The sequence below is a fragment of the Drosophila innubila genome (assembly GCF_004354385.1).
Source record: "Drosophila innubila isolate TH190305 chromosome 2R unlocalized genomic scaffold, UK_Dinn_1.0 1_C_2R, whole genome shotgun sequence".
Lineage (NCBI taxonomy): Eukaryota > Metazoa > Arthropoda > Insecta > Diptera > Drosophilidae > Drosophila > Drosophila innubila.
The window spans coordinates 1,114,121-1,129,931 of NW_022995374.1; the positions used below are offsets into that span (position 1 = coordinate 1,114,121).

General features: G+C 37.6%; 4 protein-coding genes across 6 annotated transcripts; 1 reads left to right on the forward strand and 3 right to left on the reverse strand.

The window, feature by feature from the left end:
* Positions 1–245: 245 nt before the first annotated feature.
* LOC117785375 (spermine oxidase-like) lies at positions 246–3,623 on the reverse strand. The gene is made up of 2 exons (XM_034623341.1): positions 3,407–3,623; positions 246–2,060 (listed from the first exon to the last, which is right to left on the reverse strand). The coding sequence occupies exon 2, from the start codon at positions 2,025–2,027 to the stop codon at positions 519–521; it is 1,509 nt and encodes a 502-aa protein (XP_034479232.1). The 5' UTR covers positions 2,028–2,060; positions 3,407–3,623; the 3' UTR covers positions 246–518.
* Positions 3,624–5,360: 1,737 nt separating this feature from the next.
* On the reverse strand, positions 5,361–8,432 carry LOC117783491 (exocyst complex component 3). Its single transcript, XM_034620905.1, has 3 exons — positions 7,752–8,432; positions 7,117–7,527; positions 5,361–6,696 (listed from the first exon to the last, which is right to left on the reverse strand). Exons 1-3 carry the CDS (start codon positions 8,310–8,312, stop codon positions 5,452–5,454), a joined length of 2,217 nt encoding a protein of 738 aa, XP_034476796.1. The 5' UTR covers positions 8,313–8,432; the 3' UTR covers positions 5,361–5,451.
* Positions 8,433–8,881: 449 nt separating this feature from the next.
* LOC117783490 (SET and MYND domain-containing protein 4) lies at positions 8,882–11,550 on the forward strand. 2 transcript variants are annotated; one of them, XM_034620902.1, is made up of 5 exons: positions 8,882–9,548; positions 9,619–10,183; positions 10,339–10,800; positions 10,894–11,215; positions 11,270–11,550. In XM_034620902.1, exons 1-5 carry the CDS (start codon positions 8,884–8,886, stop codon positions 11,527–11,529), a joined length of 2,274 nt encoding a protein of 757 aa, XP_034476793.1. In that variant the 5' UTR covers positions 8,882–8,883; the 3' UTR covers positions 11,530–11,550. The 2 variants fall into 2 exon arrangements, with proteins under 2 accessions (XP_034476793.1, XP_034476794.1); XM_034620903.1 differs by having other exon boundaries at positions 11,273–11,550.
* A 688-nt stretch (positions 11,551–12,238) lies between these two features.
* Positions 12,239–15,677, reverse strand: LOC117783492 (5'-nucleotidase domain-containing protein 3). Of its 2 annotated transcripts, none has more exons than XM_034620906.1 (7): positions 15,309–15,677; positions 14,285–14,688; positions 13,571–13,866; positions 13,326–13,512; positions 12,940–13,080; positions 12,505–12,656; positions 12,239–12,447 (listed from the first exon to the last, which is right to left on the reverse strand). In XM_034620906.1, exons 1-7 carry the CDS (start codon positions 15,583–15,585, stop codon positions 12,243–12,245), a joined length of 1,662 nt encoding a protein of 553 aa, XP_034476797.1. In that variant the 5' UTR covers positions 15,586–15,677; the 3' UTR covers positions 12,239–12,242. The 2 variants fall into 2 exon arrangements, with proteins under 2 accessions (XP_034476797.1, XP_034476798.1); XM_034620907.1 differs by having other exon boundaries at positions 15,358–15,496.
* Between the last annotated feature and the right edge of the window lie 134 nt (positions 15,678–15,811).

Sequence of the window (15,811 nt, forward strand, 5' to 3'; positions counted from 1 at the left end):
CTCCTTTCATATATATAGACTTCTTATCAAATCAAAGTCATTTAACCCTTTCTAAAAAAAACCCTTTAGGACACTTTCTTCTAAGACTTAAGTAGATAATTAGACAGCTGCAATATGTGAATATAAATAATAATTCAACACTGTAAAGACCATATATCTTTTATCTTATCAAGTCTATGCTCTTTAAACCCACGTTAACCCATTTTTAACCCATATTTATTGGGGAATCCCTTAAAAAAATTCGCTTTTAAGATTTGAACAACTTTATTGGGCAGCTGCAAGATGTCGATATAAATAAGAATTCAGCACTTTTGTAGTATACATAGCTCATATACGTATATCGTCAATACATATATGATATAGTCGCAGAATTGAAGTAAAATCCTTATATACCTTATGCAAATAAATAAAGTCTGTTTTAGTATTATTGATTGATTGATTGAAGTCCTAGTAGGACCTATAAAGACAAACTCTCCTTACGCCACATTGCACAGTTATATAGTTGAATTGTTTCGATGCTATAGCTGCGACTTGGTCACATTGAGGCCATAGAAATCGGCCAATCTCTTGGCCTCCCTCCAGCCCGCCTCCACAGCTCCGTGGACCGTGGAGTAATAATGCTCGCTAGTTGCCTCACCGGCAAACAGGACAATTGGCTTATCACAGCGACTCTGCTGAGGCAGAGATTTGTCCCGAGTCGGAGATTGAGGTGTCATGGCGACCACCGTCAATGGCTGAGCCAGTTCGCTGGCTCCCGTGCCCAATCTTTCAGTGTCCATAGAGCGAAACGAGTAGGAACCACGAAAATGCTCATTTGTATACCAGGCGGAGGTGCGAAAACTCAAAGGTTCCGGTATCTGCCAGTTGAGGAAGCGCCGGAAAAGATACATACAACCGGCTAGCACCTCATCCTGGGGTAGAGTCTCCATATGTCTGCCATTCGCATTGATAATCCAGCCAGCTAAAATGTGAGGTTGATAGCTGACGCGATAGAAGCCAAAGACATCCTCCAGCCAGGCCTGAGAGGTATTCCTGATATCATTAAGGTCCTCCTCCCGCCACAACAACGTAAAACCCGTCCAATCTTCAGGCCAAAAGGCTTTAGGAAATTCCACAAAGATTTTGTTAACTGTGCCAAATGCCAAACCCTCCACCGCACGTTGTTTGGCCACCGGTAATTTCGGTTCAAATAGCTGAAAATGCTGCTCCTTAAGTACACCCAAGGAGACAGTGACGATCACATGATCAGCTAGACAACTTTCACCATTGGAGAGCTTCAACTCGACACGCGCATCATTGCGATTCCAATTGATAGTCTTGACTTGGCGATTAAAGAGTACTCTTTGTTCCAAAATTCCTAGTTCTTTTTCCGTTTCCGTTTCCCGACTGCGCATCAGAAGACGCAGTAATTCCACATAACCCTTGTCCTTCCAGTTTAATAAAATATCACCCTCGCATTCCCAGTAATTAAGATATCCACGTCCTGAGACCTCGTCCAGTGTATCGGATGCCTCCACCGAGTTTTCGAACTTCTTGTAGTTGTCGAAAAACTCTTCGGCAATTATCTGATCGATATCCGCATTTTCGGGTCTCTGCAACATCTCGTAGAACTTGTTGGACAGATAACTACCCAGAGAGCCACTGCAATGTCTCAATTCCAATTGTCGCGTCACCAGCGAGTCTCCAACAATTGCCTTCAGTCTATTTGCCACGTTATCGGGTAATACCTCCCGATTACTCCGCACACACTGATAGTTCTCATAAACCGGTCCCGTTGATTCTAGCAGATCGTGTTTGCTCGCCAACTCATGCACTATGTTGTCCTGTTCCCCGTGACACCATTGTGCCCCGAGATCGATTACATTATCCCCGAATGGTATCGTATGTATCCGACCTCCGAGACGATCCTCCGCCTCAATGACGAGCACGTTCTGGAATCCATATTCGAGCAGTTTTGTCGCACAGGCAATTCCCGATGCTCCAGCGCCGATTATTACGATCTTGTGATCCCGATGCGATTTGCTCATAGCGTTCGATCAGTCTGAAGAATTCTTCTACAACTGAGAAAAATTAGAAAGGATTTACAGAATGATGAATATGTATAAATAACATATAGTAAAAATTAAATATAGTAAAAATTATTTTAAAATATTATAATATTATAAAAGTTATAAGGAGAACGAATTTTTTTTAAATTAATATTTTAAGAATAGTGAAAATTTAATCACTAGCGTGTGCTAAGTGTTAAAGAATGTTTTCTCAGCATTCTTCCCGATTTCGCCTGGTAAATTATAATTTCTTACTATACTTACGTCTCCTAAGATCCAAAATATATTTGTTTTATTTAATGAAATCCTTATCCTTTGTTTTGTACCAATATTTCTATCTCTTACACATTTTTTTTTTTTTTGAAATTCAATTATTTGAAATATAAGAGCACCTTTTTTTAAGAGAACCGTTCACGAATGAATTTAAGTCTTATTTGTTTACAAAGTAAAGCTTTATAGCTGGTTTTATGCGTCCGCTCTGGAGAATTACAATGAAAAGTCGGCAAAACACTCTGTAATTGTATATTTGCATATGTGTTTGTTTTACACTATTTTGTTTAAGTGGAAATGGGAATGGGGATGGCGGAAGGTCTGGTACACGGAAAATGCAAATTCGTGAATTTAAACAGTTGCAATTACACTTCGTACGAAATTAAACCCAAGAACAGAAGCCACAATAGAATAAATAAATGGAAAAAATGAGCTATGGAAATACCGTTAGTCTAATTTGTAGTTAGTTTGCAAAGCATTCACCTTAATTGAATGTAATAAATAAAGTAACGTCTACTCGTTTGAATAATGATAAGAATAGGCGCGCGACAAGCGCTGATAAGAGTTGCTTTAGCTGAGAGCGTAAAAGCGAGAGAGAGCCAGAGAGAGAGAATGCAGTCTATACAAGGTTCAACATGCATTTATTAATAGATTTGTTGTTGTGGGTGAATGGACATTGGAAACTCATCTGCTTGCTTCTCTTCTGCCTCTTATGCTTCTTACTCTTTGCACTTGCATCGCTGCTGGACCAGAAGCCACCCCAGGGGATCACCAATACCAGCACAATAGCTGCTTATACAATTCATGCTCTCTCTACACAACACACACACACAGAGAGCGGCACAGCGAATGCCTGCTGCGAGAAAGAGAGCGTAGCATTGATTTTATATGCCACAAACAAAACAACCAAAAAATAAAATAAAAAAGAAAAGTTTTCTAGGTTCTGCAACAACAAACCGCATTCATAAAATGTTAAACAATTTATACATAAATAAATAAATTTATAAATATGTATGTATGCTGAGTACATGGCAAACATACAAACATAATTATATATAACCGATTAACTCTTTTCCGGTCACACTCACCGTAAATATGTATGTAATATTTGTTTTATTTTTACTACTTTGCTTATTATATTAAATAAATTATATCGGACACGTTTAAACTCAACACTAAAAACATAAATAAATTTTGAAAAATATAATCTCCGCTGTTGCTCGCTGCGCTGCCGACGCCGCTGCTGCTGTACAAACAAAACTGAGAACTGAAAACGGAAACAGAAAAAGAAAATCATATGGAAACGTGCTACTCCACAATTGCTTATGCTGCGTCCAGTGGCGTACCTGTAATGCCCCCACGCCCCCTTCAGCATTACCCGGGCATGGCAACTAATGTACTACGCCACTGCGCGCTTTGCACATGCTCGAAAGCTTTCGCCGCATGAAAGCTCTGAGCGAAAGCGCGCCAAAGTGTGTGAGACAGCTGACTGGCCATTGGCATGAGTCGAATGAGAATGTGAGGTGGGAGGCGGGCTGACGTTGGCTAGTGCTGGATAGTTTCGATAGTTTGTTTACTTGTCGTTGTTGTTGTGCGGCAAATTAAATGAAACAGCTGACTGCGTTCAGTTGTGGGTGGAGTGGCTGGATAGTGCTGTATAGTGTTTACAGTTGCTGCCAGCTGAGTTGTTACAGTATTTTACATATTTAAAGGATAAAACGATATACAAAATTACAGAGCTGTCATAACGTTGTCATAATTGTAACGATTTTTATTCCAAATAGCAATTTGTTCAATATTTGGCCTCTAAATTGTCTCTGCATCAAAATTTAACTCACTTGAAATATTTCCTTCACTGTCCATTTTTTTGGGTACTTTCTTTTCCCCATGACAATTTGTCAAAAATTTCTAACCGATATAACTTGATCAAAACTAAACCGATTTTACGTGAAATATCATTTTAAACATGATTTGGCCTTTAAATTAATTCTGCATTTAAATTTTTATTATTTAGGAAATCTGATATTTTTATTTGACATTTTATCAAAAACTTTGATGTCTCATAACTTTGCTAAAACTTAACCGATTTTCAATCCAAATATCATTTTGATCATGATTTGGCCTCTTTATTTATTCTGAGCATAAATTTTTATCATTTAGAAAATTTGATTTTTTTTCGATTCCAAGCCATCTGTCATCAAATTTTCCATACATACCCCTTGATATTTTTCCAAAAATTTTGCCCTTTCATAACTTCATCAAAAATTAACCGATTTTTAAGCGGAATGTCATTTTGATCATGATTTGGCCTCTAAATTATTTCTGCATTTAAATTTGTATCATCTAGAAAATTTGAAATTTTTTTCGATTCTAAGCCATCTGTCATCAAGTTTTCCATACATACCCCTTGACATTTTTTCAAAAACTTTGATCTCTCATAACTTCATCAAAAATTAACCGATTTTCAAGCGGAATGTCATTTTGATCATGATTTGGCCTCTTTATTAACTCTGCATTTAAATTTGTATCATATAGAAAATTTGAGATTTTTTCGATTCTAAGCCATCTATCATCCAATTTTCCATACATACCCCTTGACATTTTTTCGAAAACTTTGATCTCTCATAACTTCATCCAAAATTAACCGATTTTCAAGCGGAATGTCATTTTGATCATGATTTGGCCTCTTTATTAACTCTGCATTTAAATTTGTATCATCTAGAAAATTTGATATTTTTTCGATTCCAAGCCATCTGTCATCAAGTTTTCCATACATACCCCTTGACATTTTTTCGAAAACTTTGATCTCTCATAACTTTGCTTAGACTTAACCGATTTTCAATCGGAATGTCATTTTGATCATGATTTGGTCTCTAATTTCATTCTGTATCAAAAACTTCATTCACTTAGAAATTTTAATTTTTTTTCCTCACTGTACTCTTTTTTCCAGTACATATAAGCAAAATTGAAAAACAGTTTTCTAAAGAAGCTAATAAATTTTAGTTATATATAATATTTTAAATAAGCTATAAAAACAAAGCATAGTCAGTAAAGTAATGGTTTATTTATGCTGGAAGTGAGTGTAGTTGTAGTAGTAATTTAAGCTGTTGTTGTTGTTATTATTTTTGCTGTTCTACCAGAGTTTATCGCTAAAGACAATCTCCTTGAAGATGCAATCCTGTTTGGCAATGCTGACCATTGATTTTTTCGACTTCATTGCATCCTGAACCTTTTCCCGCACCTCCGCCGCCTTCACATCATTGCGTATATAGAAAAGTCGCACCAAATGATCCTCACTAAGCGAAGGATAACTCCCTAGAAGCGTATGCAAATCCAAGATGAGCAATTCAATATCAGAAATGAGCAATGCCGACAATGTGGCTATTAAATCCAATGGCGAGTCACTTAACGAGATTTTGGGTGCAATCTTCTCAAAGAACAGCTTAAAACGCTTTGCTTCCTGGTTGATCTTTCTCGTTATAGCATCACATTCAACTCTCGGCTTTGAAAGACGTTTGGAGAGCAGTGCTCTTATATACCGCTTGGCCAGAAGCTTTTGTGCCTCATTGATGACCATCTCAAAGTTGGCCGGACGCAGATGATTGTAATCCTGAAAGTAATCATCCAATGTCACACAAATTGTATCCACAGCAATTGTGCTGCCAAGCCATTTGACCGTAAACAGATCATTGAAATGACACTCCATGTCCAGGAAGGCTTCCTCCAGCAAATAGTTGGCAGCATGCGCCCGAATCCTTTGAAAGGTGCCCAGTAACTTTTCGAAGTCCTCATAGTGTTCTGTGCGTGACTTGGGCCAATAGAGTTGCTTCATCTGCTGTGCCAGTTCCACCATCTGCTGACTATTATTCACAATTGTAATAATATAATGCGTAAAGTATTTAATCTGATCACGATTACGAAAATGATGTTCCTTCAGCTCAATGACATTCTTTAGATAGGTTTGTCCAAAGATCTCCACCTGTTGAATGCTCATCACAAGCGCCTTGAATGTCAGCTCCTGGTGTATGGTATTCGTCACCTGTAAATGCTGATCAATCATTTGGAATATGATCACTGGCGCTGAGGTGTGATAGTAATGCTCATCCTGATCGGGCACCATTTCCGAGAACCATTCCTGTTTTTCTGTCTGTGCCGCCTTTGTCATCCATTCCTGATAATTACGCTGCATATTCTGCAGATATTCATTCTCCAGAGATTTCAAATGCTCCTGCCTCAAGAGCGGACCAGCCAATTTATGCACCTCCACATTGATCTCCGGATGCGACATCAGCTCGCCACCTGGATACGTGTGTGTTACCCAGGCCAGCATCGATACATACTCATTGCCCTCCAATCCCGACCGCACAATGTTGTCCAACTGCAAAGAAATTAAGATTAATAATATTTATATATAAAGCTCTTTGTCCTGACTCACTCACTCACTCACTCACTCTCTCACTCAATCACTCACTGATCATTGCACAGCCCAAACCATAAGTCCTAGGAGGCGGAACTTTTTACACCACATAGCTGAGACAAGTTTATGTTTTATATTTAATTTCAATATTTTACCCATTCAGAAATAACATTTATTATTTAATGTTTATCGTTATCCCATTTATTTTTAAATATTGCTTGATTTTTATATAAAAATTTGTATATTAAAAAAAAGTTGGAGTAATAATTTACATAATAATGGCTAGTTTTTAGCTTTTTTCTAGGAAAAATTGGAAAATACTATTTACATGTACTATCCCCGAAAGTAAGTAAATATATGGAGTAATACAAATTTACTTACATAACTGGATAATCCCTCGTGATAGAACTTGACGTACTCGTTAAATATGTCATAGTGTGGCGGAAAACAGGGCACACATAAGGACTTCACCACACGCAGATCCTCGAGGATGATCTGACGCAGTATTTCCAAATCACGAACCAGCCACATTTTATTATCCGCACGTTCCTCCAACTTGGAGCCTTCGATGCGTGTTCCCACGGCTGCTTGGAGCACATCCATGATCATCTTACGCCACGCCTTCGGTCGTCCCGGAGGCAGGAAACCCGTTACCTTTTGCTGTTGGACAGCAAACTGATCGTTCTTCTCCTCCCGCTCAATGATCCGCAGTGCGGTGACAATCACAGTTGGTTTCTTGCGCACCGTGTTCAGAGTGCGACTGAGAATGAGCCGAATCTTCTTCTCCAGAGCCTGCGAGTAGGGTGGGTTTATAGAATATTCGTATTTTGATCGATTATTTAATATATTTATTTAATATATTTTTAAGCGATATTCATATCGTGATATTTATAAATGAGACAGTGTCCACCTGTTTCAGGAATACCCCCTATATATTTTTTAATATTTACTCAACCTGTTTCAGGAGTACCCCTCATATATATAGTTTTTTTATATTTATATGCGAACACCCCTACCTGCGAGACAGTGTCCACCTTCTCGAAGTGACGCTTGAGTGTAATCTTATCGGATGCATGTTGTTTCGGTTGTTTATGCAGTTCATACAATAAGTCATCGCGGGAGTTTTCCAATTCGGATAAACATTGATGGGCATTCAGTAATTTATCCTCATCGATTAAAGCCATTGTCTTTTGCACACTGACATCGACATTGAAGATGTGCTTGAGGTTCTCCATAGCGGTGGCATACTGTGAATGCTTTGTGTTCTCCTCGCGCACCACTTCCAGGGCATCGTATACGTCGGGCACACCCTCCAGCAGTCGCTCCACCTCATCCATGCGTCGTCGTACCTCTCGCACATCCTGCATACAGGTCTCCAGCTGTTTCAGTCCCACTCGCACTCCCTCCAGCTGATTTTGCATTCCCGTTTTGAGCAACGCCTCCACTGAAGCTTTCTTCCTGGCAATGCGATGACGATACTGCTCCACCTTCTCCAACTGCCCGGGACGCTGCAGCATATTCTGTATGTCCTTCAGTGCTGCCTGACGCGCCTCCTCCTCCAATTGTTGCAAATCCATAATTGCAATTTGCTGAAAATTATTGTTTTTATGCCCGAAAAGACAACAACAAACTTAATTTTATCTCTCTCTTTAAAAGACGTTGCCACCTTGGTCTCAGTAAAAGAGCTACTATTTATTTGAACGCCTTGAATGCGTAATAGCTGATTTTTTAATTTAGCCATTTTCTCCAAAAAGTATCTTATTTTGGTAATTCTTTTAAATTATGAAGCTGGTATTTTAAGAAGTTTTGCAGAGTATTTGTTGGGATTTTGAAGAGCTTCGAATTTTTCATTTAGAATTAGAAAATACAACTGTTTACCCCGAGGTGTAACGAACTTTCCATATTCATAAGCACCTTTATTTTAAGCAATTGTTTGATGTTTAAATTTGTGAATTTAAAACGCACGCCATTTATAATCTTTTCCCTAGCCGGTCCAAGTAATATGGCAGCCTTGGTTTCCCAAAAAAAGGACGCTTGCCAATTTTATCTCCAAACTGTGGACAGATTGTGGCGGTCGGTCGATCTACTAGATTGGTTATTGCACTGACCACACAAACAGCTGATCAGCCGGTAAAACAAATCAAAACAATGTTCGGCTTGGCTGAAACTTTTACCAAACAAAGTGAATTAATTAACCTAACTGGTGTTTATAAAAATGAATTGGAGACAATTAAATTGCTGCATATACTGCCCGCTGACAGGAACACATATTTCAATAAACTGACCCAACAATTACTGGGGAATTTAGAGCAACCGACGGATAAACAAATTTGCGCTGAACGTTCGCGCTTTTTGAGGGAGGAAGGAAACCGCGTGTATAAATCAAAATCAGCTAAAAATGTTGCAAATTCAGTGGAATGTCTGCTTGCCGCCTGTCGCCTCTACACACAGGCCATTCTGGCAGCAGAAAATGCCTATGATGAACTCAGTTTGGGATATGCGAATCGTGGAATGGCGCTCCAGGATTTCGGATACTTTGAGCAAGCTTACGATGACTGTGCTGCAGCCCTGGACTCCGGATATCCGCAGAAGCTGCAGCACAAACTAATCATGCGACAGGCACATTGCGCCTGGAAAATGGGCGATGCTAGGAAGCTGGAAGAGCATTTGTCGAGCTTGAGGGGATTGGAGCTGAATCAAAGCTATCGCCAGCAATTGGAGCAGTTAAAACAACAGCTTAAACTTATGGAGAATACTCAAAGACTAGAGGAGCTGAAATCACAGCAGCAAGAGCCCAGGAAAACTCACGAAATGTATATGATAACACATTTTAATATCAGAACAAATATATTTAAATACTATCAATTTCTCTTTATTTTGCAGCATAAGGGAGAATGGAAGCAGAGGACGCCACATGCTCGCCAAGGAGCTGATTCCCAAAGGAGATCAGATATTCAAGGAGCAGGCTAAATGCTTTGTTCCCATTGAGCAGCGACTCATCTGCCAGAGATGTGCATCCGTTTTGATGTGTGCTCCGATTCCATGTCCCGATTGTCACCAGCGTGTCGTCTACTGTTCCCGCCGTTGTCGCCAGTTGCATGCCACAATCCACAGTTATGAATGTGCCGCATATCGTTGTGATCTTCTGAAGATGTTGGGGGTTTCTCACCTGGCACTGCGTCTGCTGCTTACGTATTTGCCACAGTTGCTGTCACAGCTGCATGGTTGCAAGAATGCCACAGAAATCTGGCAATCTCTCATGTCGCTAACTGGACACGATTACCATGAAACTGCTCCTCAATCTGTGCAGAGTTTAAACATGATTTCACACCTGGACAAAGCGTCTCCGGAAGAACTTGTTTACCACACACTCTGCGCCAATTTGTTGCAAGTTTATCTACACAAATGCACAAATTTCTATGATGTGTTAAAGACTGGTTCTAATAAGGTAATTTTTAACATAGGTAACATAAGTCCAAATATAAAAATAAAAAAAGCATACGAAAGATGGAAGTTCAAATTAGCTAATTCAAATGAGAAAAACATAACGATAACGATTTTATCGTGCAATTATAAATTAATTAACTGTCAAAATTCTTATAGAACATCTCCAGTGAGGATTGGCATCTGGTAATTGCTGCTCTGATCCTGCGCTTTGCTGGACAACTGCTCGTCAATGGTCACGTGGCCGACGCCATCATTCCCATCTCTCTGCCCTCCAATGAGTTTGCCTTGTTGCAGCCTTCCCTCTGGCAAAGTCCGCATCACTTGAGATTAGGCTTTCTGCACAAGTTATCACAATCAGCCTTAATTACGGCCATCAATTTGCCGTATCTGAGTCTATGTAATCACGCCTGCTCGCCTTCAATCCGCACCAGATTCGATGGCTGCACCGTGAGCAACTTTGCTGCAGAGGAAATTAAATCTGGCGAGGAGATCTTCAATTGTTATACACTGGACTGCAGGAACTCGTTGTCTTTCCAGCGCCAGGCACAACTGCAAGACGTCTACAAGTTTAATTGTTGCTGCAACAAGTGTCAACGTGAAAAACAAGATCAGGATTATGTAGGTTTTTATATACATTTTTACTTTCTCAACTGTAGCCTATATCCATTAGTTTTGTATTCCTTGTAAGAATTAATTTTTTTTTCTCTGCAGTTTAAATTTCATCGTTATCGTTGTGAGAGATCCGAATGCCAAGAGATCTTTGTACCTCATTCTCTTCCCAATCAGGAGAATTGCAGCTGGTGGCTGCAACCTGATGATAATGTCAACATTTCTTGTTCCATCTGCGGCAAGACACAGCTGTTCACATGGTATGATGACTTTCTGCAGCTTCTGGAACATTGTCAAGAACCAAAGTTACGTCGTCAACTTTACAAGGCTTTTGATAATTTAAATAATTGGCTGCTGGATTATCACAGTCTTAAGTTGAGTCTGGCTAAGGAACTAATTGAGGCTTGCTTTGCTGCCAAGGAAGGTATTTCATTAACTTAAATAAGTACTGAAAAATTAATTAATGTTTCCTATTTAGAAGGTGTCCACTTGAATGACTTTGATTATGGCCAATTGTCGTCGATTATCGAATTCCAGCTGGCTGGCATTGCAGCACAAAGTGGCAACAACTCCCTTGAATACATCTCCAAGTTGACCTACTTGTTGGATCTCATTGCTTGGAAGAAACACAAATGCCATGCCCAGGATTTAAAATCTATGCGTTCTACATTTGAATACCTTTCAGAAGAAACAAGACGGATATTTGTCAACTATTACAACGATTTTATTGAGCAATAAACTAACAATCAGGGATCTTAATGAATATCATTTTTATAACAAAAATAATTTAATTTGTTTGTGGTAGTACAAGGTGGCTGAACAATTTTAATAAACATTAAATAATTATTAAAATTTAAATGGAAAAAGGTTAGCTTTTATAAAATTTACACATTTTCTAACAATAAATTAATTTGAACTAAAAAAAAGCGGTTAATATTAATTAAATCATCAAATATTTTTTTTATAATTTATATTTTTAAAATATTAATTATTATTAAAAAAAAGACTTGTCTTCAAATTTTATCAAGAACACTAGTTATTATAATTTTTAAATACAAATTGAAATCGAATTATTGTCATAATTTTTGTCATTCAGATCAAAAATAAAAATTTTAAGTCACTGAGCACGCTAGTGACGAAAGCATTACGAATGGTGCGAAAGGCGATTCATATTTATGATAAAAATTAAAAATAAAAGTAGTACATCTGGGATATTATCAATCACACAGATCATCTTTAGATGTTTTTAATATTTGTAAAATCATAACTCTTATTTGCGATCCCTGTTAACACATATATATATATATATAGATAAATTCTCTAGCATCAAATCTAAAAACAACAACAACACTCTGGCACTTTATCAACCTAATACTACGTAATATTTGTAAGCAGCCTCGTGGCAAGATAGTTGCTAAAGAGAGAGCTCCGAAATAATGTTCCCTCCTGTTTTAAATAAAATGTGAGGCATATTCATGGGGCATAACGCCGCGTCGGGGATAAAAGGTGTGCGATGTCGAGAACTTGTGCAAATTCGTAATGTCACTCGTATAAATGTCGGCAAACCGGAAAAGACGACGTGAGAAATACGTGGGATTGTGATACGTGCGAAAAACGCTGCCAAATTGTTCGTTGAACACGTTCTTTGTTTTGTTGCTGCAATATAAATGATTTTTTAGTTGAATATTCAAGTGAAATGCTTTATTGACTTACCGCAATTGATCACGCTCCTCCATCCAAGCACGTAGACACACCTGAGCCGCCTCGCTGTCATCGTCCTGCGTGTCCTCGATGAGCTGCGTCAGCATCTGCAGCCAATTGGCGTTCTTCTTAAAATCCACGCGATTCAATGTTTCAATTTCGTGCTGCAATTACAATTTACAATTTTATTTAGCAACTTGCAATTTTAAAAGTTTATTTATAATTATCTCACGATTAAATTTACTTAGCTATGTTGTGTCAAAATTTCAAGTTTACGTCTAACGGTTTTATATATATATTAGTTCAAAATAATATTTTTAAATATTATTTTAAAAGTTAATTTACTGCTTTTAAACGTTAAAAAAATTTATGATCGTATTCTGGTGGTTAATTTTGTTAAGTACAGTGACTCAATTGATTTGAATTGCATCTTTAAATAATACTCACAGCTAACTCGCTGATTATAGCACCTGTACGCCAGCTGTGCTTCAAGGTGACATCCGCCAGATCGCTATAAGGATGATCGCCAAAATAGAGCACTGAGTGACCACGCCAACCTTTCAGTTCCTGCAGTTGACGCACAGAACCCTGAGGAAAAACAAAAAACAATTGAATAAATACAAAATAAATAGACAATGACTAAATATACAAACAATATTAGGTATCAACAATATCAACAGCTTTTTTCTTATGTATAAATACATTAAAATGGTTATTGCAGCTTTTTTTTTCAATTCTTTTTTTTAACTGTGCTTTTAATATAATCATGATTTTAATGACTTCTTTAAGTTGACGTCAAATAAGTAAATAAAAAGCGTTTTAATAATTCGTACCTCATAATATATTCTGCCTTTCTCCAGCTTGAAAACGCGATCCCAGACATGTGATCTAGTTTTCTCATCGTAGAGCCGTATGGGCCGAGATTCGTCCGTAAAGAATTTGGGTTTTCGAGCCTGGACAATGACCACATCGAAGAAATCACGCCAATTGGGTCCTACCAGAAAAGACATGCCACAGTTCCTGTTAAAAATAATATAAAGTTAGTAAAATATTTAAACAATATCGATGTCGAACTTACACAAATGAAAATGGACTGTTGGTTACCAGAAAGAGATTCTTGCCCGCCTTTTGCAGTTTTTTTAAATAGTGCACCAATTTTGCATTGCGTTCGATATATTTTTCCGTATTCTTCATTACAGTCGCATGCATTATGGGATGGCAGGAACCCATTGCGGTTCTCGTATCATGGAATACTATTTCGGGATTGTAATCGATGCGATTGTGCTCGAAATATTCGATAACATTGCACAGCAGACACATTTCTGGCACTGAGAATAGATCTGCCAGTTGTACCATCTTCGAGTTTGTATTGTGCTGTGAAACAAATAAAGAAAAAATGAAGAATTTATTTAAAAAAAGTTTTAATAGAATGTTTTAATCAATTGATCAGGAATTTCCCTAATTTTCATGTTTTTAATTTGTTTATTTGTGTATTTTTTATTTATTTCTTATATTTTTTTGTAACTTGACATCATTCTCATAAATTTAAATTTTCTAATTATTGTTTCGTTTCCTCAAACTAATACTTAATTCGGCTTTTTTTTATTTATACCGTCTAAATTTTAACCGAATTTTAAATTTGCAATTATGTCATTCCTATTTTTGGTTACTCACTATTTTCCTCTTCGAATAATTGTTTATAATTTCCAATTTTCTTTGCCCAATTTTGAAATTCTGAGCTTAACTTTCAATATTCTTATGGGTAATTAAATCAGATTTAAAACGGCCTTACTTGATGGGAGCTATTGGGACCCTCCACATAGGCAATGGGCAGCAGACGATTGTGATAGAGTTTCAGGACCTCATCGGCCTCCACTTTGGTGCGTCCCCGATAAACGGATCCCAATTGGAGCTGCAGAAACGAGTCAAGTTTGACAAGTAGACCCTTCTCCACATCATAGTGCAGTCCGCGCACAGCAAAATTAGGTTCATACTCGAGTTCCAAGATATCATCCGGATATCTGAAGCGTTTCACGAGCATTTCCCGTGCCAAATTGTAGAGCAAATTCTCCAATATGGGCTTATAACAGGCCAGCGTATAATCATAGTCGAAGCCATAGACCTGCACCTCACTCAGGTCAAGTTCATTGCAGGCAAACACCGCATCTGGATGGACATCGACGGGTAGTTTTTTGGCTATACGAGTAAAGAAAAAAGAAAACAAAACAATCACATAAGAACACATTAGGTTCAAACCATTTAACCCTACTAATAATAGACAATTTCTTTGTTGCAACTGAATCTGCATACATTAGAGTGCATCGATTTGTATGGACCCAAAAAAAAAATGTAAAAATGGTAACCCCAATTCGAAATCTACGGTCAACTTTAAGATGTTTTTTCTAAGAAACCATTTTTTAAAATAAATTTCTGGTCCCAGCTTTTGAAATTGAAAAATTAAATTTTTTGAAATTTGTAGCATATTATTATTAGCATAATTAGAAAAAATCGATGCACCCTATTGTACATACAGTCAGTCAACTAATTCCTTTGACCACGTGTAATTTTATCAAATAATTTTAATTTTAGATCACAATTAAAACAATAAAAATAATTAATAAAAAACATACTTGAAATTTCGTATAAAACATATTAAGTAAAACATATTGAAATACAATAGTCAACAAATTCTTTCGTCAAAGTGCCAGTTTATTTTACTTTATTTTAGTACTTTGTCAAAATAATGACTTGACCAACTGTACATATGGTATGCATATTGGCTACAGTGCCTATCAACTATATTTTTTAAGGCTTACATTGAAATTTCTTTTTGGTTGCTTCGTAGAGCTCTTGGAAATCACTCACACTTTTTGGCTTGATTGATTGATTGATAAGAGCGTGCGGCGTAACGGTTTCAGCCGTATTATCAACAATTATGCTTGTATTTGTGCTTGTATTCAGGTGCCTTGAAATATTGCAATATTTGCGATGATTTTGTTTACTGGCATTATTTTTACAAGCTGTTTGAATGCGTCCAACGACCACATTTTGTTTAAACAATGCACTAACAATTTGACTACGCGCTGCACACATTTAATTTGTTTGCTTTGATTTAATGAAATCAATGTGCGTTCTTCATATAACAAATTAGATGTTTTGTGCATTGTACAGCACTGTTTTATCTGCCCACGCAAAACACACACACACGCACACTCGGCCATCGATATCAACATAACATCGAATTGCGATGAAATTCAACAACAGCTGATCGAACATGTACTCCGCTTTGCAGCACTGCTGTTTTTGGCGGTTTATTTAT